Source organism: Schistocerca cancellata, chromosome 8 (genome assembly GCF_023864275.1).
Source record: "Schistocerca cancellata isolate TAMUIC-IGC-003103 chromosome 8, iqSchCanc2.1, whole genome shotgun sequence".
NCBI lineage: Eukaryota > Metazoa > Arthropoda > Insecta > Orthoptera > Acrididae > Schistocerca > Schistocerca cancellata.
In genome coordinates, this window is record NC_064633.1 from 375,637,024 (window position 1) to 375,661,858 (window position 24,835).

At 43.4% G+C, this 24,835-nt stretch overlaps 1 protein-coding gene across 4 annotated transcripts in view; it reads left to right on the plus strand.

The window, feature by feature from the left end:
* The first annotated feature begins 8,388 nt into the window (after positions 1-8,388).
* The window catches only part of LOC126095762 (bromodomain-containing protein 4-like), a 122,230-nt gene continuing 105,783 nt past the window's right edge, over positions 8,389-24,835 (plus strand). For all 4 annotated transcript variants that reach the window (XM_049910566.1, XM_049910565.1, XM_049910567.1 and 1 more), the window contains exons 1-2: positions 8,389-8,522; positions 13,034-13,109. In XM_049910566.1, coding sequence (XP_049766523.1) covers positions 13,046-13,109 — 64 coding nt within the window. In that variant the 5' untranslated portion in view covers positions 8,389-8,522; positions 13,034-13,045. The remainder of the gene's footprint in view (positions 8,523-13,033; positions 13,110-24,835) is intronic.

Below are 24,835 nucleotides of genomic sequence, written 5' to 3' on the forward strand. Positions count from 1 at the left end.
AGTTATGATAATATGGATAATGAAGTGATTGATAATGAAGTTTTTTCTTTACAGATGAGGATAATGTTGAAGTTATGTATTTATGCTACGTAGTTATTTAAGTATTTGTTGCAGTTTGTTTTGACAGCAGGTGTTATATTGCATAGTAGGATGTTGGAAAGTTTTGGAAAGGACAGCTATGGAACACATGTTTATACACATTTCACTACTTGTTAATTCGAAGTTCACTACTTTTCAGCATAGTGTGCGTTTCTTATTTCAAGTCAATAATCCATTTTGTATTTTTTCCAGGAGAAGTTTTTCATGATACTTACTAAACCTGTTACTTATTATACCTGTTCTAGTACTTGCATTTTTATTTTTTAACCCATTTGTGTTTATCATTTATAAATGTGATCACATATACTGCCTTGTTTCATAACCTTGCTACAGCTGACTCATGACGAATGACGTTACACATTTTTGATTTACAGGAACAACCCAGTACCAATTTTTTTTTCCTTTTTTCTCTTCTTGCTTTCTCTTATAATTACCAAAAGCAATGCTTTGCTAGCACAAAAAACAAAACAAAAATATGTATTGCCAATCCCGAATAATGACTTAAGAGATTTCTGAGTACTACTGATTATTAATGATATGACTGTAATTAACTGATTTTTTATACTGAATTAAGAGATTTCTGAATAATACCGAATAAAAAAAATGCTGTACTATTTAATACTTGCTGGACACTGAGTGCCAATAATTAATGTCACTCAATGAATTATGTTATTAATTATGCCATTAATTAGCTCTTGTTTTCAATGTTGATACTTTGTAACTGGAAAAGAATATGATTCTTACTATATTGAAATGACAAATGATTAACTATGCTTTATAATTGGGAAAGAATGTGATTGTTTAATAATGCTTTGTAATTAGGAAAAGGCTAATGATTCATACTATATTGGAATAACAAATAATTAATTAACGATGCCATACTTTGTAACTGGAAAAGAATGCGATTATTTAATAATGCTTTGTAACTAGGAAAAGAAGGTTACTGATTCTATGTAAAACAATTAATGAACATTTTTCTGTAATACTACATACTTGGTACAGAAATGTTCAATCACTGGGCTATGAATGCCGCAAACTACTAATGAAGACTGTAATTGTCAATATTATGTGATTAATGTCCTTCACCTCATGAGCTAACTACCCTGAATTACTGCAATGTCCATTTGTCCTGTCTATCCTAGTGATCATGGAGCACTATCTTTGGTTTTGCACTAATTCTACGTTGGTGTGCCTTGTAAGAGCGTGGTGTTGACACGACATGCTGTCCACCACCGTGAGCGATGAAGACGTTATTATGGTCCCACTGTTTGATGTACCTAGTGTACTGCCAAAATGAGAACATGGAACATTAGTTCGACAGTTCAGTGTCTTGGCTACACTGGTAAATTCTGATGGGAAAAGAACTTCAAATTGCGTCACTTGGTGTTATACTTCTGTGGAAAGATATGGACTTTCAGAACAGCTGTGTGCAATCTAAAGTGCTACAACCATGATGCAATCCTTCCCTTTCCTATCCTAATTCTTGTCACATAGTGAAAATCATTTTTTTGCTAACATTATTTATGTTCATGGGTTATACATTTTTTTTTTTGATTCACTGAACTCCAGTGCGAGTACACTTATGTCACTTGTCGATATGATTTTTTGCCATTATGTTTATTTATTGCAAAAATGCCTAAGACATTTTTTCGATTTGTTCTCAAATACAGTATGTGCACTCTTGTCTTTTATATTGCATATACATTTTTTATTTATTATTTTATTTTAATGATATGTTCTGAACTACAGTGCATGTGCACTTATGTTGTGTGTTAATATGTTTTCTACTGAACTTCAGTGCCTGTGCACTTTTCTCATTTTTCAATATGATTTGTACTCATTCTGTATATTCAATACTTCAGTACGTATGCACTTATGTCATTTTTTACTAAAAATATATACATTTCGTAAATTGCTAATATGTTCTCAACTCCAGTGCGAGTACACTCATGTCACTTATTAACACGATTTTCTGCCATTCTGTTTATTTGTTCTGAAAATGCTAAAGAATTTTTTTCAGTGCGTGTGCACTTTGCTATCTGTCAAATAATTTGTATATACAGTTTTCTGATTTACTACTATGTTTTGTACTCACATCCTGTCTTTGTCTGAAATGTTTTGTACTTGGTGCATGTGCACAACATTTAATTTATGTACTAAATTTGAATATTCTGTAAATTGTAAAAATTTCTTGCGATGGCAAGTCCAAATGACTCACCATCGCTGCCAAATTTTTGCCCCCCCAGTGGAGGGTTATGAAACACGTATGTAACATAGCAGCGATGGTGAGGCACATTAAAATCTTTGACCAGAGAGCCTATTTTCGCGGTTAGTCTGCGCTTGACCGCGCGAGTGTTGCGAGCAGTACTCTGTCAGTAGTCGTTGAGAGCAGTTCTGTAGTAGTCGTCATGCAGAGCGGTCGGTCAGTAGTAGCAGCCGAGTGCGGTTGTGTGATGTAGTCTGTCGGCAACACTGGTCAAGATGCTGAATGAGGTATATTGTTAATTAAGGTAATCATCAGATAATGTAAAGTTTATTTATTGTAATTAATTTCCAACAAGTGCCCCAATAATAATTTTGATTTCAAAAGCAATTTTACAAAAAAAATTTATTTAATTGAATTAACGATTTCGTTCCATTTCCCTTAAAGAAAAGTTTCAGTTAAATTACAAAAAAAAGGAATATTATTATTTGCAATGCAGTTCCTCCAAGCCGTGCGCAAGAATAAGAGCAGAAATTTGACTAGCAGTTACAATGAGGTAAGAATTTAATTCTGATTTTTGTACAGGGCCAAAGACCGATATTTCGGTTTAATTGAATTATCATTATCACTGAGATTTTCTTATCACTGAATCGACCTTCATTTTTTTGTGAGTAGCTTATACTTGGGTCAGATTGCTAATTTTTGTTTAATTGTCATTGTCAGTAAATTTATTTGCTGGGAGATTACGTTAGGTTGTATTCTTGTTAACATTCAAATTATTGTCCGGTCAACATTTTGTGGGAAGGTTTCACTTGGCTCCTATTTCTATATAATATTGTCTTGTACATCTTGTGGGAAGGTTTCACTTGGCTCCTATTTCTATATAATATTGTCTTGTACATTTTTGTGGGGAGGTTACAGAGCCTCATTCAATAGGTTAGATTTTTCTAGTGCAGTTAGTCAATTGACTAGAAAGTAACCAATTGGCAGTTTCCAAGAACTGTTAACAGCAGTTACCATAAATGTTAGTGCCTCATTTGCAACAGGAAGGTTATCATCAGCAAGCTCTGCCCCATAATCTACATATCCAACAAATTTATTTTGACGAAATTCAGTGTGTTTCCTTATGGCAATTTTGTCAAATGACATAGCACACAGCAATTTCTTGACCTTGTTCATGAGCTCATGACTCTTTATTCTGAGAGCAACTGCTGCTTCTTTGCTGAAACCTGGATTTCCGTCAATCACACTATACCACCTTCTCAGTGGCCGTGGATGTGGCAGAGATGTATTGAAATTTTTCCTTACGTAACTGTAAGCCTTGCTGCTGTAGAAATTAAGAGTTAAAGCAAAGGTCCGAAGAGCTGCTGGGTACTTTTCTCTTGTTTGACCTCTGCTGACACACTTTAACAACTCTGAGGTACCTGGTGGCAGCATCTGAAAGAAATAAGATACTCTCAGTAAAGAACTGCAAGAGTTAGGCTACAAACTGTCATTCACTCAACATGTTCTGTATATCACGTCGTGGAGAAGACTCTACATTGATAAGGAATGAGAAAACAACACACAAATAGCAGTTACAAACTAAATTTGTTCATTGAAGGAACAAAATATCATAACTGTTTCTACTATTTGTGCTCATGTATTGTAGATCTAACATAATAAAGTTTCCAAGAGTGTCTCCACTTAGATAAAAGTTACTGCTTTCTCATTTATATTAAATTGTGATGCTTTCTCCTACTTTATTTTATCCATTGTGGTTATTGAACACCACAACTGTTTTTGTAAATTACACTGTAGGAAATAATGCAATCAGTCACAAGTTTCTTTTAGTAGTGATTTGTATTGTACCATCACTAGTTTTGAGTGTGAGCCCATTGTCAGATGGTAGCATTGATTTTTTGCAAGTTTTACGTATGTGTCCCAAAATATAACAAAGTTCTAAGAAAGGAAATGTAAAGGAGAGAATTTCATGAAGTAAGTGCAATGTGTACAGTCTATATACAATCTAATAATACCTTTCAAGTAGTATGCAATTTCAAAATTTTGTTATATTGTAGGACACACATGTAAAACTGCAAGGAATTAGTGGCATTGCACGGCAGTGGGTTCAAGACCAAAACTAGCAATGTTACAATAACAATCACTTCTAAAAGAACTTGTGGCTGGTTGCAGTATTTTCCAGTGTAATTTTACCTATTATTTACATGAACATGTTGATATTTTTCAAAACAATGCCTACATTTGTGTGAATATACTTCCTTACTATAAACTATCTCCACTTGTCATGGAACCATAAGACAAGTACTATACTAGAATCTACACCACCTGATATTTATAATAAGAATGGCAATTCGCTGTCTTTAATGTCATATGTCAAGAAATTATAAGTACTATTTGAAGTACATAGTTCTGTCTTACCTATAACAAATTACCCGTGGATTTACTTACAAGATCATTCTTTTGAAGGTCACTCATTAATGATTCCAAATTAAAAATTTTCTTCCTCATCCTGTGGGCTGATCTCTGCAAATTACTTAATTTTCTGGCTTTCTTCTTCAGCTGCTTTTTTGCCATTTTACTAGCTATGCAAGGAACAGCCAAATCATCTTCCTTAAAATCTCCTGTGTGTCTAAAACATTTGCTTGCCCCAGCTTTTACTTCAGAAGCTTGTATAGCGGCTGCAAACAAAATACCAGTCCACTGAACGAAAATGTGCAAAGAATTTCCTCTCAGTCTAAAGCATATTACGACAATGTTACTTTAAAAAAACGCAGTTAAATTTTTACAGCCACTGCTTAACACTCTCCTTCTTACGTTAACATATTAACACAAAGTAAATATCTAGACTTTCTGCACATGAAATTTCGTCTAATGAATCTCTCTTAGTCGGAGGTTTACGAAGCTTGGGTCTCTTTGCTTGAAGATTCTCAGGGAAATAGAATTATGTTGGCACGGCGTCACTGTGAAGCCAATTCCCACCAGTCTTTTCTTTATCGAAACAATTTTCTTCAAAGTGCTTCGAACAGATGCGTGTGTGCGCAGTAGGCTTGAAATCTTTTCGTTTCACTGCCCGTATCCACATCTGCCTGCGCCCTTCATCCTTAGGAAACCTATACGAAAGAGAAAAAGCAGCTTTGTGGCTTACCATTTCAAGAAATATATACGATAGCAATGTGCGCCTGGAAACACACAGCACTTCAAACTGCCAATTTACGTAACTGTGACGTTCTGGGTAAGGATATGATATTCACAATAGTTTATCAGTATTCAAGAAATGCCGCCAAATTAAACTAATAACACTGACACGTGAAATTTAATGTTACTTCCCTTCACAAAACGCTCCGTACAACCATAAGCACAACAGGATACCACCATTGTTTTGCCAATAGTCACGTGGTATAGCAGTAGAGATGTTGGTGCAACGAAATTTACGTCATGACCAGTCTACCAATATCATGCTTGGGTAGCTCAGATGGTGGAGCACTTGTCCGCAAAAGGCAAAGGTCCTGAGTTCGAGTCTCAGTCTGGCACGCAGTTTTAATCTGCCAGGAAGTTTCATGCAGTGAAAAGTTTGTTGCAGGTACCTTCTCAGCTCTATGATTAATAACAAATGTCATCAGCATTAGCATATATCAGCTGAATGGACTCTTCATGGTGTCGAAATTGGTGTATGTCACTCCAACATAAGTTTGATGCCTTCTTCACCGTGTGTTCAAATATGTTAACACTATCTAGTCTGTGTTTGAGTTGTAGTGCATGCATGGCGACATGTCTTGACCCATCCAAATTTGCCAGAACCGTATGGACTGAGTGGCTGCTACCTGTCCCAGGCCCCATGCCTGCCACCAAACATCAAAAGAGTGGCACATTGTCCAAGCCATCACGATGAAGCACTCTGATGGGCTGCTGCACTCAATCAAATCAAACCACCTCTGATTTCTTCCTCTATGTCATGTAACACATTTTCTTCGTCATTTGAACTTTGGAATTCCACTGCTTTGAAGAAACCAGTGAGATCACTGAGGCAGATGGCCCTTTATAAAAATAACTTGCGTCGGGACAGCAAATGTTGGTGGTGGTCAGGTGCACTTGGCTGGCCTCAGATCTATAGCTCGCAGCACTTTCTGGTGGCAGACAGGAAAAGCTTAAGTAGTCTTCTGTGTACTATATACATGGTTTGGATGTTGTGAGTTTTTTTATGTTAATACAGCTATGATTTGAAAAATGGAAAATATATAGCTGAAGTTTGTACTCTGCAAAATATCTCAGTAATAAAAGCTTATATCGCCAAATTGTCCAAGACAAAGGCATGATAATCAAAATTTTGTCGATTTATCAGGTAATAAATACGCAACCAGTCGCTGTAAAAAAGCGACTGTTTGCATATTTATTACCTGATAAACCACCAGTTTAAATCACAGTCGCAGTTCGTCATCCACAATGAATATACTGAAATCAAAATATTCGTAAAAATTAATGACACCTATGGCTGCAATTTTTTTCTTTATTTTAGGGGAGTGAAAATGAGCTGAGAAGCTAAAGAATACAAATGATTACAACAGTTTAGGCAACATTTCGAGATCATTCATCGTTACTTTTAATCTTAAATGTCGCAAACCTCACTATCCCAGAAAATTATTGAAAGAACGCTGTTGCCACAACATTCTTCTAATTTCATGCTAAACAGTAGGCTTCTCTTATGTGCAACTTATACCAAATTTCTTCAAAATCGAAACTAAAGAAATAAAAAAAAAATTTGGTTTGATCAATCTGATGTAGAATGTTTCATTTCCTGTATTTGCAATTTAAAAAGTTCATTACTGAGGCGTTTATAAGTTTACAACTTACGTCAACGGAAAATATATTTACCTTCTTTGTCATGATTTTCATCATAAAAAATGTGCTTTGACAATTTGCTTTACCGTTTTCCCTCATTTTCATTAGGAGTGACAATTTTCGTTTGCTTTTTATTTATCAGCAAAAACGCTAATGACAATCAGACAGCACAAGCCGTTTTTATTAAAAACTCACACTGTTGTATGATACTAATGTAATCTTAATAATCAGTGATCCTGAATTACTGCGACAGTGTTTGCATCTTACTGGAAACTTCATACGAAAGTTGTTTAGCAAGAAAACTTCCTACTGAGACTTTGCACTATAAAACAGTGAGTTGAATTTTTGAAATACGGTATTTCATACACTGGCAATAACTACATAAACACTGGTATTGTTTAGATCTTGTGCTAATAACAGATTCATTAATCTAACTAGCTTGTGTCACAATGCCAGTCAGTTTCCGATTGTCTGCTCCAATGAAATACTTAATAAATACTTCTGTAACTGCAGGATTGTGAAACATGTTTACAAGCCCTTGTGTTACTGATAGATTCAGCCCGCTGAAAGAAATGATTGATAAAAATACAAAGCTACTCATAAACTGCTGTGACTGGATCCGAACTTCTCGATAGAACTACATCAAGTTGCGCCACTTAAAGTTCAAATTTAGCTGCAGGTTAATGAAAGGATCCTGTGTCCGTGACGTTTGTGCAACCTTTGGCGATAAATGCAATATTCAGGCCAATCTATCTGCATAGTCCTCTGCAGTCAGAAACATATATATTATTAGTCAGTTAGGATAGTGAGGACTTGAATACTTCTTTCTTGAAAGATTACTCTTAACTTGGGGAGAACTTAACCACGCTTTTAGCTGTTGGATATATTTTCGAGGAATTTTTTGTGAACTCCTTCTTTACCGTAAACTTTAGGTCCTAAAAATGCATAAGCGGCCTAGACATTTTGACACATTTTGATATGAAGACTGTGACAATGTACAGGAGATTAAAAACTACAGTAATTAACATACAGGTCTGAATTAACCCGAAATGAATCAAACAGCTTCTTGTCCTAAAAGTGAACTAAGCTTTCACTGTCTGTCACCAGGAAGCGCTACGCGTTGCAAACCCAAAGTCCAGCAGAGCGCAACCGATCGGCACCAGGATTTGCTACCCCGGAATACAAGTGTAAATATATTCCAAAGTTGTCGCTGGCTTTTGCAAAGATATTTACGTGCCCGCAGCCGTGGTGCTGCTTGGTAGCCATGATGGCCGCGATAATGTAACAGAGGTGTTTGGTTGCAGTGACAAGTTGTGGTACCTATTTTGACTTTATTGTTGAGTGGAAAGATTTATTTAATTGGGACCATTTGTGAAAACAGGTAAGCCTTTGTTTCCATAAATATACAGTGTTACTAAAATGCATTCATGTCCATGTATAAAAATATTGAGTTCAGTGAAAACAAACTTGTCAGTGTTATTGTTATCGTTCCATGCTTACTATGCGTTAATTTTCCCGCATCATCCCACTTCTCAAGTCTTTTTCTGTTATTAGAAAACGGAACTGGACCTATATGCTTATGCAGAGGTCTGAAGCTATGTGTTCAGTAAGAAATGTCATGCTGCCACGTTAATTAAGGATAGCTCCTATCTAGTAACATTCCAGAACCTGTTCGTTCTTGCTGTGTTGTGTGGTCGAGCATTTCGTAATGACCTCTTCTGACACATCTATGTGGAGGTCTGTCATTCAGCAGTACCCATTCTTTCCTAGACTCCGCCAAATGCATTTGTTTGGATTCACTTCCATTTCAATATAATGGTCTTGGCTGGTTAACGTCGATGGAACTTCCCTGAAGCATTTTGGATAGCGTCATGCCCTTAACTAGTTTAGAGTTTGGTTGACACATTAGTTTGTTCCTTTTAAAAAGCGGCAGATTCCACACATGCTTGTGGAAGAGCAGTTGTCTAATGTGACCCTGAAGTATGGGTCAAGTGAACTGTTCGAATCCAGTTGATATTGTTTTTGGTTGATTTTGGGAATGTTGTGGTCGTTTTATTTCATCGTTTTTGTCATTTGGATTAGTGGCGTGTGTTTATTTTTAGTTTGTCCCCACCCAGAAACCCCCTATTTCCACCGCTTGTTCCGTTAGTTTGATTACATTTTTGGAGGAATATGTGTTTGATGGTTTTACGATCTATTTTTGTGTTTGTTGTCTTGTTTATGTAATGATGTCATAGTCTCGATTGGGAGGTATTGTGAATGGTCGTTTCCGCCATATTAGTGACGTCATTGGTCAAACCAGACGGGTGGAATCGGACGTTTCCATTATCAGTATGTCCCTGTTGTGTAGTCCCAGGATTTTGCAGTGAATGTAATTATTTTCTAAAATATGCTGCAGTGGTCGTCTGTGGTTTCATCTTGGCCTTGTAGGCCTGCTTCCAACACCATTTAACAGTGATGCTGTTGGTGAATATTTGCCATGAGCATCCTTCCGATTGTGAAAAAAACTGTTGTCAGTGAGTCGGACAGTTGACCGATCACTTTTTAATAGTGACTGGATAACCATCTCCTGTGTAAAAAGCTAGATATGAGTTGGTTGTAGCAGTCCAGTATGCATGCAGTCTTTTGAATCGTTCTGCATAAATTCTGCTTTCAGACTTTCCCTACATCTAAAAAGATTTCAGCTGTCGACATTCATACATTGAAGTTCCTAGTGATATATTCAGTGTTCTTCAGTTGTCTTTATCAGCCAACCAGAAAATTTACCAAGTTGGTTTGTAGCATTCATGAGGTTACTCGTGACCTTCAGTATAGGTATCACCTTTTCCTCCATTTCACTTGTCAGGGAAGTATTATGTTAGTTAGCAAGCTTGTATATTCAAGTCGGGCTTGGTGTTCCAGTGCTAGTGCCCATGCCTGAAACCAAAATGAAGTGGTATCAAATCCTGCTTGTGTAATGGAAATTTTTCATTCTACATTTCAGTTATTCTTTCTTTCACAATTGAATGACGATCTACCAGGGATGACAAATGGTTCAGCTTCCATGTTAAAACAGTAGATCCCTTTTTTCCAGTAGGATTGCTGGAGTAGATTAGGTACACACAAGTCAGTGAAGTGGCTTCCCATTGAAAGAAGTGCACCAGTTGAATCAAACGAAACATAATTATTGTTATTATTATTATTATTATTATTATTATTATAACCTACTGTTTATAGTAGCTTATCTGCACTCATATTTTTTTTATTCATTATTAAACCTACTGCTGCGTTACCCCTATTTGATTTTGTATTTATATCCCTGTATTCACCTGACCAAAAGTCTTGTTCCTCCTGCCACCGAACTTCACTAATTCCCACTATATCTAACTTTAGCCTAGCCATTTCCCATTTTAAATTTTCGAACCTACCCGCCTGATTAAGGGATCTGGCATTCCATGCTCAGATTTGTAGAACGCCAGTTTTCTTTCTCCTGAGTAGTCTCCGCCCGGAGATCCCAATGGGAGACTATTTTACCTCCTGAATATTTTACGCCATCATCATTTAAACATATAGCAAAGCTGCATGCCCTCGGGTAAAATTATGGCTGTAGTTCCTCCTTGCTTTCAGCCATTCGCAGTACCAGCACAGCAAGGCCATTTTAGTGTTACAAGGCCAGATCAGTCAATCATCCAGACTGTTGCCCCTGAAACTACTAAAAAGGCTGCCACCCCTCTTCAGGAACCACATGTTTGTCTGACCTCTCAACAGGTACCCCTTTGTTGTTGTTGCACCTACGGTACAGCTATCTGTATCACTGAGGCACGACGCAAGCCTCCCCACCAATGGCAAGGCCCATGGTTCATGGAGGGTGGGGGGAGGAAGGTGTACAATGTTTTTGGCAGGAAAAATGTTTGCTCACCCCAACAAAGTTGTGGTAAAGGTCTCTGCTTTACATAGTTCATCTGCTGACAGGCCTTGTGTTGTAACATAGAGTTCCTATGTGTCTTTCCAGTAACAGTTAGGTATTGGACCCCCCTTGCTTTTTTTAAAATGTCACAGCTGTAAACATTAGGGTTTGCTACCAGTCAATTTGTTACTACTAACAGATTTTCTGCATTCACATTCATTGGCTTCATGAGGAGGGGGATAGTGTGAGCCAGGTCTTTGGACAGATGATCCAGTGGCTGCACAACAAGATGAAAGGAGTTCAGAGGGTACAACATATAAGAAGTAGGGAGTGGAGGAAAGGAGAGAAACGTGGAGAAAACAAGGGTGACAGGAAAGAAAGAGGAAAAAACTTGTGTTGACCACAAGGGAGTAATCCATGGGGTGCAGGATTGCAATAGGAATAGGAAAGAATATTCTGATATTCTGGAGGTTGAGTGGGTGGCGGAGCACTAATTTGGGCGATGTGGGTAGGATTCTGGGTAGAATGTGCCTCATCTCATGACATGATGAGAGTTAGTTGAAGTGCTTGTGAGTGGTGTGGTTGTGCTTTTCAAGTCAAGCGTGATACTGGATGATCGGAGGAACGGTGTTACGAGGCTGTCAAGAGAAGGAGAAGGAGATGGCCTCCCCCTCCCTATCCCCCTCCCCCTCTCTCTCCCTTTCTACCCCCATCTCTCCCCTCCCTACCCCCGTCTCTCCCCCTCCCTACCCCCCTCTCTCCCCCTCCCAATACCCCCTCTCTCGCCTCTCTACCCCCTTGCTCTCTCCCTCCCCTCTTCTCTCCCTCCCCCTTGCCCTCCCCTCTTCTCTCCCTCCCCCTTGCCCTCCCCTATTCTCTCCCTCCCCCTTGCCCTCCCTCGCCTCTTCTCTCCCTCCCTCCCTCCCTCCCTCACCTGTTATCTCCCTCCCTCCCTCCCTCCCTCCCTCCCTCACCTCTTCTCTCCCTCCCTCCCTCCCTCACCTCTTCTCTCCCTCCCTCCCTCCCTCACCTCTTCTCTCCCTCCCTCCCTCCCTCCCTCACCTCTTCTCTCCCTCCCTCACTCCCTCACCTCTTCTCTCCCTCCCTCCCTCCCTCACCCCTTCTCTCTCTCTCTCTCTCTCTCTCCCTCCCTCCCTCCCTCCCTCCCTCCCTCCCTCACCCCTTCTCTCTCTCTCTCCCCCTCCCTCCCTCACCCCTTCTCTCTCTCTCCCCCTCCCTCCCTCACCCCTTCTCTCTCTCTCTCCCCCTCCCTCCCTCCCCCCTTCTCTCTCTCTCTCTCTCTCTCTCCCTCCCTCCCTCACCCCTTCTCTCTCTCCCTCCCTCACATCTTCTCTCCCTCCCTCTCTCCCTCGCCTCTTTTCTCCCTCCCCCCTCCCCCTTCCCCTCGCCCATTCTTCAGTTCTCTTCCCTCTTAACTCCTTTGTCTTGTTGTGCAGCCACTGAGTCATCTGTCAAAAGACCTGCCTAACACTACCCCTCAACTCTCTCCTCGCTTCATATGTCGTTCCCCACTCCCTCCCCACCTCCATCCAAAAGGCAGCTGTTCTTAGTAATTGCCAATCAACAGTTAGTCTCACCTTAGGTCTGTACATTTGGGTGGCTGTGTGGTAGTATGAGAGAATGTGTGTACATTCATTAGAGAAAGAACAAGAATGCGAAAGCTACTGCAATAATCTTTTCTGTTGTATGTTCCATTGCATTTTAATACTATGTGCTAGACTGGTACCTGAACTTGGTCTTTGTCTTGCCAGGCAATATTTTAACCAGCTTATCTAAACACGGCTGATCTGGCATACAGTTTTGATTATTTTGGAAGTTTCAGTTTTGTTCTTATCTGTCAAAATATTGTTTGTAATCTAACTTGTCTATGCACTTAGAACCAAAACTAGGGATGTAAAATTGGAGGTCAGTTAATATTTGCCTTTATTGTCTTTCCTTCTTGATATTTGAATGCTTTGCGTATTTATGGAATCATATTTTTGTAGTTTCAGCTTAGAATGGCTCTACCACCCAATTACAAACAAATTGCTGTTGTCTCTCCAGTCCAGTCTTCAGGGTCACGTAAGTACTGACTGTGTGTTTAATGTTATCACATTGTGAAAGTGATTTGTTTTTAATTCATGATGATTGATACAATTAGAGGTACAATACTTAGCCTTCTTTTGAATTTCTAGACCTTTGTAATACCATAGTATCAAACTTACAAACAATTAACAGGATTTAATGTGTTTTAAGGATGAGTTCACACTCTTGTGAATGTCTTAAGAAATATATACCCGTTTTTAATTCAGCAAACCTGCAACTTTAATAAAATTGGTTACTTGCTCAGCATTTTCACTTCTTCAGGTGAATGTTTAATGTTTCATATGTATTTGAACCCCCTGCAGTTCCGGGGGCTACAATAGGCCCTAGGTATTTCTGCCTGTCGTAAGAGGCGACTAAAAGGAGTCTCACACGTTTCGGCCTTTATGTGATGGTCCCCTGTAGGGTTTGACCTCCATTTTTCAAAATTTTCCCGAAGAGCTAGGCAATTGGGGAAGGGTGCCTTACATGGTGCATCTTGTCCATCGTGCGCTGAGACCTATCACATCCTTCGTCGACGTGGGTCTGCACTTCTGCTCATTCTGCAACTGTTGGGTGAGGTCACCCTCCTGGGTGCGTATATTTCCATCAACTGTGCAGGATTGTTTTCTATGCTTATGATGATAATGGACTTGTCTGCTTGGTTGCACCTAATATCCAGCACGGTAGCCAGTCCGTTGTGGTTGGGCCGCCATGCCCCCTGTTGGTTGTAGCTCCCTGACCACACAGGGATTGCTGTGCTGCGCCGTTAACTACTCACGTATGCCGAGGAGTAGATGCCAGTCACCCTGGGGCATCAGGACTCCCAGAAATGGCCATCCTGCCAGGTGGCCTTTGCTGCGGCTGGTGGCACTTTTGGGGAGGGCCCCTGCTTGGAGTGGGTGGCATCAGGGCGGATGACACGCAATGAAGAGTAGTACATCATCTCTTGCTGGTGGTCAAACACCAGCAGTCTCTAAGAGTTCACGGGCTCAGTTCAATGCACCAGAAGTAGGGCCCCAAATCGTTCTCCTCCCTGTCCACACCAAGGGAGGAACTTCAGGCTAAGGATGGCAGTGGCTCTTATTCACCCTTATACCTTGTATGTTCGGGAGCTGATGGGGAATCTTTCATTATGATGAAGCCTCAGTTTTTTGAGCATTTAGAGGACAAGTTTGGGGAGGTGGAGGGCTTGTCCAAAATGAGATCTGTGTCAGTCACGGCCGTTACTCACTCGTGACAAGCTGGGGAATGTTTCTGTAACCACCACGCCCCATAAGAGCTTAAATATGGTCCAGGGTATCATATTTCACAATGACCTTATTTTGCAGTCTGACGATGAGCTGCGCGCCAGTTTAGAGCGGTGAGGCGTACATTTCGTTCGCCGTGGTCCGAAGGATAGTCAGATTGCCACCGGTAGCCTTCATCTTGGCCTTCGAGGGAGATACATTACCCGAGAAGGTCAAGGTGATGGTCTGCTGCTGTGATGTAAAGCCTTATATCCGTCCCCCAATGCGGTGTTTTAAATGCTGGAATTTCGGCATTATGTCTCCCCGCTGTACTTCCAGCGTCACATGTAGAGATTGTGGACGCCCATAACATCCCGATACTCTGTGTGCCCCACCTCCCATCTGTGTCAGTTGCGGAGAGCACCATTCGCCTTGCTTGCCTGACTGCAGGATTCTCCAGAAAGAAAGGGAGATCATGGAGTACAAGACCCTGGACAGACTGATCTACACTGAGGCTAAGAGGAAATTTGAGCGCCTACATCCTGTACGTACGACATTGTCTTACACTGCCGCTACAACAGTTCTAGCACCATCAGCTTCGCCAACCCAGTCACTTCTCAGAGCCGAAAGACTGCACCTGCCCCATTGATGGTGGGGGGCTCTTTCCTCCCCGTTGCTCCTGCACCACCTACTTCGGGAGCAACCCCCAACCATCGGGGATATCAGTCCCCACTTCTGCACCAGAGAAGCATAAGTCTTCTTTGGTTCCTCTCGCTAGGAAAAGGTCCCTTGGGTCACTCCATTCCCAGGTTTCTGCTAGTGGGAAAGATGACACCCGCCAGTGTCTGAAGAGCCCAAAAGCAGTTGGTCATAGGGCTTTACGCTTACCCGCAGTCCCGGAGACTGAGCCAGTGAAGTCGTCCCAGCCAGGAAAACCCAAGGAGCAGCGAGAGAAATAAAAAAAGAAGATCCCCAAGACCAAGGGAAATGCGGTGGCACCCACACCACCGCTACCTACAAGCTCTGCGCCTGCAGATGAGGTGGAGATTCTGGAGTCTGCTGAGGATCTAGATCTCACCGGACCCTCAGACACAATGGATATAGACTGCTCAGGCAATAAGTCTGTGGCAGCAGGTGACCCTGGGGCGTAAACTGCTTCATTGAATGTTCCATGCCTTCCGAGTCTCACGATGATGTCATCCTCCAGTGGAATTGCAGCAGTTTTTTTTCTACTGCCTGGCTGAGCTATGGCAACTGTTAAGCTTTACACCTGCTTTCTGCATTGCCCTCCAGGAATATTGGTTCCTGGCAGTGCGGAACCTTGCCCTCCGCGCCTATATGGGATATTACAGGAACTGTAGCGACTATAATTGAGTGTCAGGTGGAGTTTGCGTTTATGTTCTAAACTCAGTCTGTAGTGAAACTGTGCCCCTTCAAACCCCTCTTGAAGCTGTGACTGTCAGAATAAGGACGACGCATAAAATAACTGTCTGCGATGTATATTTTCCTCCAGACGGTGCAGTGCCCCTGAACGCATTTCCTGCACTGATTGATCAACTCCCTAAACCTTTCATACTTTTGGGAGATTATAATGCTCATAACCTGTTGTGGGGTGGCACCATGTTTACTGGCCGAGGCAGAGATGTTGAAACTTTACTGTCTCAGTTCGACCTCTGCCTCTTAAATACTGGGGCCGCCACACAGTTCAGTGTGGCTCGTGGTAGTTACTTGGTCATTTATTTATCAATTTGCAGCCCAGAACTTCTCCCATCTATCCACTGGAGAGCACATGACGACCTGTGTGGTAGTGACCACTTCCCCATCTTCCTGTCACTGGCCCGGTGTCAGGCCGATGGACACTTGCCCAAATGGGCTTTAAACCAGGTGGACTGGGGAAACTTTCACCTCTGCTGTCACCATTGAATCTCGCCCACATGGGAACATCGATGTGATGGTTTGAGCAGGTGACTACAACAATCCTTTCTGCGGCAGAAAACACGATCCCTCACTCTTGAGGGGTGCCCCCAGCAAAAGACAGTCCCTTGGTGGTAGCCGGAAGTTGCTGAAGCAATTACGGAGTGTCGGCGAGCTCTACAGTGGCTTAAGCGGCACCCATCCATGGAGCACCTCATAGCCTTTAAACGGCTCCGTGCCTGCGTTTGTCATCTTATCAGACGACGGAAGCAGGAGTGTTGGGAGAGATATGTCTCGACCATTGTGTGCCATACCTTCCCAAGTCTGCGCAAGGGTCAAACATGTTTTCAGGTACCAGAACCCAACAGGTGTTCCCGGCGTTAACATAAATGGCGTATTATCTACCGACGCAAATGCGATTGCCGAGCGCTTTGCTGAGCACTATGCTCGAGCGTCTGCATTGGAGAATTACCCTCCGGCCTTTCACACTCTCAAACGGCGTATGGAAGGAAAATTCCTCTTGTTCACTACATGCCACAGTGAATAATGCTCCATTTACAGAGTGGGAGCTCCTCAGTGCCTTTTCACATTGCTCCGATATTGCCTCTGGGCCAGATCGGATCCACAGTCAGATGATTAAACATCTCTCATCTGACTACAAGCAACATCTCCTCGTCATCTTCAACTGGATCTAGTGTGAAGGTATCTCTCCATCGCAATGTCGAGAGAGCACCATGATTCCAGTACTCAAACCTGGTAAAAACCTGCTTGATGTGGATAGCTATCAGCCCATCAGGCTCACCAATGTTCTTTGTAAGCTGCTTGACAGATGTGTTGGCGGTTGGGTTGGGTCCTGGAGTCTTGTGGCCTACTGGCTCAATGTCAGGGCAGCTTCCACCAGGGTAGCTCTACCACTGATAATCTTGTGTCCCTCGAGCCTACCATCCGAATAGCCTTTTCCAGATGCCAACATCTGGTTGCCGTCTTTTTCAATTTACTAAAAGTGTATGAAACAACCTGGCGACATCATATCTTTGGCACATTATATGAGTGGGGTCTCAGAGTCCTGCTCCTGATTTTTATCCAAAATTTCCTGTCGCTTCGTATATTCCGTATCCAAGTTGGTGCCATGGCTTCCTCACCTCCGTCAGCTTAAGCGGAAGTGCTGGCAGCACCTCATGCCCTCCACAGCCTGAGCAACACCAACTGGGCTGCAGATCACTCTACGCTGCTGCAGCTCTACAGAGCCCTTGTTCAATCCCGTGTTGACTATGAGAATCTGGTTTATGGTTCAGCGGCACCCTCAGTGTTGCGTTTACTCGACCAAGTGCACCACTGTGGCATTAGCCTAACGACAGGAGCTTTTAGGATGAGTCTGGTGACCAGTGTCTTTGTGGAGGCCGGAGTCCCTCCATTGCAGGTTAGGAGTGCACAAGTACTGGCCAGTTACGTTGCACACATTCATTAGTTCTCTTGTGCATCCGAATCACCGTCTCCTTCTCTCACCCACGGCGGTTCATCTCCCGCATCGGCAGCCAAGGTCTGGGCTTCCAATTGCAGTTCGTGTCGGATCCCTTCTTTCTTCTGGAGTCCTTGCCTTTACCACCTATACTTGAGGTCCATTCATGTACACCTCCACGATGTACACCTATGCCGTGGCTTCATTTGGATGTTTCACTTGGCCCTAAGGACTCAGTTAAACCCCCGGCTCTCCGCTGCCACTTCCTCTCGATTCTTGACATGTACAGAGGTCAAGAAGTAGTTTACACTGACGACCCAATGGCTGATGCTCACGTCGGCTTCACGTATATCCATGGAGGACATATTGAACAGCATTCCTTGCCTGCTGGCTGCAGTGTTTTCACTGCTGAGCTGGTGGCTATTTCTCGTGCTCTTGAGCACATCAATTCATGCCCTGGAGGGTCGTTTCTTTTGTGTACTCACTCCTTGAGCAGCCTACAAGCTATCGACTAGTGATACCCTCTTAAGCCTTTGGTAGCGACCACCCAGGAGTCCATCTATGCCCTGGAACTGTCCAGTCGTTCAGTGGTGTTTGTCTGGACCCCAGGTCACATCGGAACACCAGGCAACATACTTGCCGACAGGCTGGCCAAACTGCCTACACGGAAACCGCTTATGGAGATTGGCATTCCACTAACTGACCTGCATTCGTTTTGATGCCGCCAGGTTTTTCGGCTTTGGGAGATGGAATGACACAGTCTCAGTATGCACAACAAACTGTGTGCCATTAAGGAGACTACAAATGTGTGGCAGTCCTCCATGTGGGCCTCTCAGAGAGACTCTGTGGTTCTCTGCCACATTGGCTATGCTTGGGCAACCCACGGCTACCTCCTGCGCCATGAAGACCTGCCTGAGTGTCGATGCAGTACCCGGTTGACAGTGGCACACATTCTGGTGCGCTGTCCCTCTTTGATTGCCCTGTGACGAAATATTTTGTTACCGGACCAGCTGCTGCTAATTTTATCTGACAACGCCTCATTGGCTGAGTTAGCTTTACGTTTCATTTGTGAGGCTGGATTTTATCATTTGATCTTAAGTTTTAGCGTGTGTGCTTTGTCCCTGTGTCCTCCACCCTAGTGCTTTTAGGGTGGAGGTTTTAATGTATTGCAGAGTAGCTGGCTTTTCCTTTTTATTCTCATGGTCAGCAAGCTATTGTAATTTGTTTTGTCGTTTTAATCCCTTCTCGTATTTTGTCCATTTAAGTGTTTGTTACCCTTCCGTCATTCTTGTGGTTTTTTTCTTTCTCTCCGTTTTGTGTTGTTAGTCTCGCTTGTTTTATTGTCACCCTTGTGGCATTGTTTTATTCAGAACGAGGGGCCGATGACCTAGCAGTTTGGTCCCCCCCCCCCCCCCCCCCCCCCCTCCGTCCTCCTCCTCCTCCTCCTCCTTCTTCTTCTTGTTTTTAAAGCCAACCAACCAACTTATTTGAAATGACAAAACTAAAATACGAGTCATTACAGAGTAACATTTACACACTTCAGATGTATGCTGCAGGAAACATTCCACTCTTGCGGTAACTAATACTTTTTGTGATGGTAAGGACATCTTGTAAAAGAGTTCAAGTGAAATGATTGCCAACTGTCAGTGGATGATTGCTTATTAATAGTGGACCATATCATACTCAAGGCAAATGCTGAAGAAAAATAAAGGAAATTTCAACTAAGTATCAAAAGATCTTCTGACAAATCAAGGCAAAGAGGCATACCCATAATTTTTGTTGGTTGTGTTGCAAGTTAAAATTGTCCATGACTTTGTAATTAAAGACAGTTGTCTGTGACTTAGTAATTAAAGACATTGCAATCCAAGAACTGTATGTTAACAAAAAAAGTTGTGAGCAGTTGAATTTGAGATAGTTTCTGTGTTGGGAAGAAGATTACTCCTATCACAAAGGTGAATGTAAAAATTTTTTTTGTCATGTGACGGAATGTCATCACACCTTGTACTAACAGTCACAGCCAAACATGTGCATTACAGCCAGATCTTGGGTATGTAAAGTCTAGGTCATGCCACATGCCACCTCAGTGGTGACAAGGGCACTGGAATTTTTGTGTACCGTAGTGTCAGGGATTTATGGAATGTACCATATTTAAGGGAAACCATCACCATCATTTATCTATTCAGGGAAACTACGTATTGATGGTACGGGTAATCATCAACTGTAACAGACTCTAACAGAGCCAGAAATATTGAATTTAATGGTACCACCACCCTGCTTTGACCAATGAGGCCATCAGAATGGAATTAAAGTATGTACTGCAACATGACTTAGTTATTTTCATTACATTATATTTGTTGGTTTTATCAGGTAAGTTACAGATACGTATCCCATCGTCAAGCGATACGGGGTGGAATGAGCATGTGAGAACTGTGGTAGGGAAGGCGAATGGTCGACTTCGGTTTATTGGAAGAATTTTAGGAAGGAGTGGTTCACCTGCAAAGGAGATCGCATGTAGTACTCTGGTGTGACGTATTCTGGAGTGCTGCTCGAGTGTTTGGGATCCATACCATATCAGATTAAAGGAAGACATTGAAGCAATTCAGAGGCAGGTTGCCAGTTTGTTACTGATAGGTTCGAACAATACGTGTTACTGAGATGCTTTGGGAAATCAAATGGGAATCCCTGGAGGGAAGGCAAAGTTCTTTTTGAGAAACACCATTGGGAAAAATTAGAGAACCGGCGTTTGAAGCTGACTCCCAAATGTTTCTACTGCTGCCAACATACATTGCACATAAGGACCAAGAACACGCGAAATGAGAAATTTATGGGTGGAACAGGAAAGGACAACCAGTTAATTAATGCTAAAGAGCAGCAAAATTTTCCCTCATGTACCATCATTTTCAATCATTTATTCTTTGGGGTGTTTTTGTGTGTCACACGAACAGTATATTTACTCCTGTTCTGAATAATTTTTTTTTCTAATTTTGGCTGATATCACTATCAGGTTGTAGAGGTGACTATAAGTTATGTCACTGATATTAATTTATGTAACAAGAAACAACAGACTTCAGTCATCAAATAGGTTCTCTCATGCAAATCGTCTTCAAGAAATTACTATCCCATCAATGAAATAATGTAATTGGATAGATACAGAAATCTACTAACCAAGGGGTGGCGGAGGAAACACAAACAAAGGTTAAAGAAATGTGCAAGCTTTCGAAGCAAGTGGTTCCTTCTTCTGGCAGAAGGGTTGGACAGGAAGGAAGATGGATGAAGAAAAAGCCTGGCGAGGCTTAGGAAATGGGGGGGTGGAGGTGGGGTGGGGGGGGGTGGGGTGGGGGGGGGAGAGTTCGCGAAAGTTGTCAACATTCCCTGGCGCGAAGTTCTGGGTGACTTTCAAAACTCTCCCCCATTTCCTAGGCCTCAGAAGCCCTTTTCCTTCATCCCTCCTTCTTCTTCTTCAACCCTTCTCCCAAAAGGAGCCACTGGCTCCGAAATCTTGCATGTTTCATTAACCATTGTTCCCCCTGTGGGTCCGGGGTTAGAATAGGCCCGAGGTATTCCTGCCTGTCGTAAGAGGCAACTAAAAGGAGTCCCTCCCCCTCAAGGGGGTAGTTTGCGCCTGCGTCCGGAGACGGACGGTTTAATGACTTACATTTGTGGTCATTTTGGTTTTTCGCTCATTCTGGTTTCTTCCTTCCTTTGTTTCCTTTCTTTGTCCTTCTCCCTCTCTCACTGTCTTCCTTACTTTTTACCATGCCTTGTACACCCTATGGTCTCCGCCTCGGCGTTTGGGACAATCTGTCCTTTCTCTCCCTCTTTCCCTTTTTCTTCCTATTCTTCTTTCCTCCCTGTGCGTGCCTGAAGGCCGATCCACGTGTTCGCACGCCTAGCCAGTGACGGGGTAAAGCGTAATTCCCCGCCCTGGGTAGACAAGTAGGGCCCGTGCGTACCCCCTGATAAAGGCCAGGCCCAGGGAGGGGTGATTGCCCAAGCTGACACCTTCCGACCATACCGATTGGTACCTCTGTCTGTTTCTGGAGGTGCGACCCGAGGTGTAAACATTTACCTAAGGCGGGAGCGCCCTCCGAGAGGGTCCCCACTAGGAAGGAGCGCGCCATCGGAGACACTGGCAATCGTGGGGGATTCATCTGCAATGGATTTCTCTTCATCTTTTTCTTCTTCTTCTTCTTCTTCTTCTTCTTCTTCTTCTTCCTCTTCTCTCTCAACTTTTGCCCAAAACCGGAATCTTGACCAGCCACCAGTGACAAAAGTACTACCGCCTGCCCCAAAGTTCCTCATAGTTTCTAGATCTGAGGACGGAAAGGATTTTTCATCTGTCAGCCCTTTCGTTATTCAGAAGGGCGTAGATGCCATAGCCGAAGCTGTCAAGTCTTGTACCAGGATGCGTAATGGTACCTTGTTGTTGGAAACTGAGAGCGCCTTTCAGGCACAGAAACTCCTTCGGGCCACACTCCTGTACACGTTCCCTGTCCAGGTGGAGGCTCACCGCACTTTGAATTTGTCGTGTGGTGTGGTATCTACTAGATCACTTGATGGATTGACTGAAGAGGAGATTCAGTCTTTCCTCGCTGAGCAGGGCGTGACGGCTGTCTGTAGGGTCATGAAAATGGTCGACAATGACCTTGTACCGACCTGGACACTTTTCTTGACCTTTGATAGTGTTCAGCTGCCGTCACGCGTCAAAGCGGGCTATGAGGTTATTTCTGTTCGCCCCTATGTCCCGACACCTACGCACTGCTACCAGTGTCAGTGTTTTAACCACACCCGCCAGTCTTGTTCTAATGCAGCTAAATGCGTCACTTGTGGCAGGGACGCTCATGAGGGTGACTGTCCACCTCAGCCTTCTCGTTGCATGAACTGTCAGAGTGACCATGCAGCATCATCTTGCGACTGTCCCATCTACAAAGATGAACGCTGTATACAGGAAATTCGGGTCAAAGAGAAAGTGTCCACCTCGGCTGCTCGCAAGCCTTTTGCTAGTAGGAAACCCACACAGCTCCCAGCGGGGAAATACAGTACCATCCTCGCCCCTCCTCGGCCTATCAGGGAGGTATCGGCGCAGACATGCGATCTGACCTTTAGCGCTATGGTCGTCCGTTCAGCCAGTGCTAAGATCAGTGTCTCCTCTTCCTCCCGTCACCCCTACGACACAAGCACCTTCATCAGCTTCTCCCAAGACTAGACCCAGAAGTCAGATGCACAGGCCTTCAAGAAGGAACCGTCCCATGAAGACTTCTTACGTACCCCGAACTCCCAGCCATCGACCAGTACTTCGACTAAACGACCTTCCAAGAAGGCTCATAGGAAGAAATGTTCTCCTTCTCCGCCGCGGCGCGTTTCTTCTCTTGTGCCACCCCAGCGGTTGCCGCCCCAGGCCATCATCCGTTTCGCCTGGCCGCTGTGCTGGTAGCCGAACATATGGCCGTTCACCGGCGGAGGAAGCTCCCCCTCCTGACCATCTTAACATGGTGGCAGACGAACCTATTAAAAAAATGGACGATGACTCTCCGCCTACTGATAGCGGCAGCAGTGCTCGCTCGAAGCCAGGCCCTCAGCGGCCTTCGAGGTGACCCGTTCTTGCTTCTCCTTTTTCTTCTCACGATGGCACTTCTTCATTGGAATATTTGCGGCATTCGCTCCAACCGAGAGGACTTAAAGTTGCTGCTACGCTTGCACTGTCTGCTCGTAGTAGCTCTCCAGGAAATGAAGCTACGCCCATGCGATCGTATTGACTTGGCACACTACACCTCTGTGCGTTTTGACCTACCCCCTGTGGCAGATATTCCGGCTCATGAAGGGATTATGTTAACTGGTCCGGGATGATATCTACTACGATCCCATCACATTGCACACCGATCTGCAGGCAGTTGCCGTCCGAATTACTCTCCCCACTTTCACATTTTCCATTTGTACTGTTTACACTTTGTCGTCATCTGCCATTACTAGGGCAGACATGATGCAAATTATTGGTCGGCTACCTGCACTATTTTTGTTGATGGAGACTTCAATGCCCACCATCCCCTTTGGGGCTCTCCAGCATCCTGCCCGAGAGGCTCCCTGTTAGCAGACCTTTTCAACCACCTCAATCTTTTCAACCACCTCAATACTGGCGCCCCTACTTTTCTTTCAGACACAACTCACACCTATTCCCATTTAGACCTCTCTATATGTGCTAACCAACTTGCACATCAGTTTGAGTGGTATGCTCTTTCTGATACGTATTAGAGTGCCCACTTCCCTTGTGTTATCCATCTCCTGCATCATACCCCATCTCCATGCTCAACTAGTCGGAACATCTCCAAAGCAGACTGGGGGCTCTTCTCTTCCAGGGCGACATTTCAGGATCAAAACTTAGCAAGCTGCGATAGTCAGGTCGCACACCTCACAGAAGTCATTCTCACTGCTGCTGAATCTTCCATCCCTCATACTACTTCTTATGCACATCGCGTACCGGTCCCCTGGTGGACCGCAGCGTGTAGAGACGCTATACGTGCTCGTCGATGTGCTTTACGCACCTTTAAACGATTTCGAATTGTATTAATTACAAACGATTATGTGCGCAGTGTCGTCGTATTATTAAAGAAAGCAAGAAAGCCAGCTGGGCTGCTTTCACACGATCCTTAACGGTTTTACTCCTCATTCTGTTGTGACACTAAGGTCCACTCACCAGTTTCTGGCTTGACGGTCGCGAATGACATCGTTTTGGCCCCTGAGGATGTCTCCAATGCCTTCGGCCGATTTTTCGCAGAGGTTTCGAGCTCTACTCATTACCACCCTGCTCTCCTACCCCCGAAAATAAGGCCACCTAACTTTCGCTCCTCGAATCATGAAAGTTACAATGCCCCATTCACCATGCGGGAACTCGAAAACGCACTTGCCCGGTCACGGTCCTCCACTCCGGGGCCTGATTCTATTCATATTCAGATGCTGAAGAACCTTTCTTCTGCGGGTAAGGGTTTTCTTCTTCGTACTTACAATCGCATCTGGATTGAGGGCCATGTTCCCACATGCTGGCGCGAATCTATTGTTGTCCCGATTCCTAAGCCGGGGAAGGACAAGCACTTGCCTTCCAATTATCGACCCATTTCCCTTACCAGCTC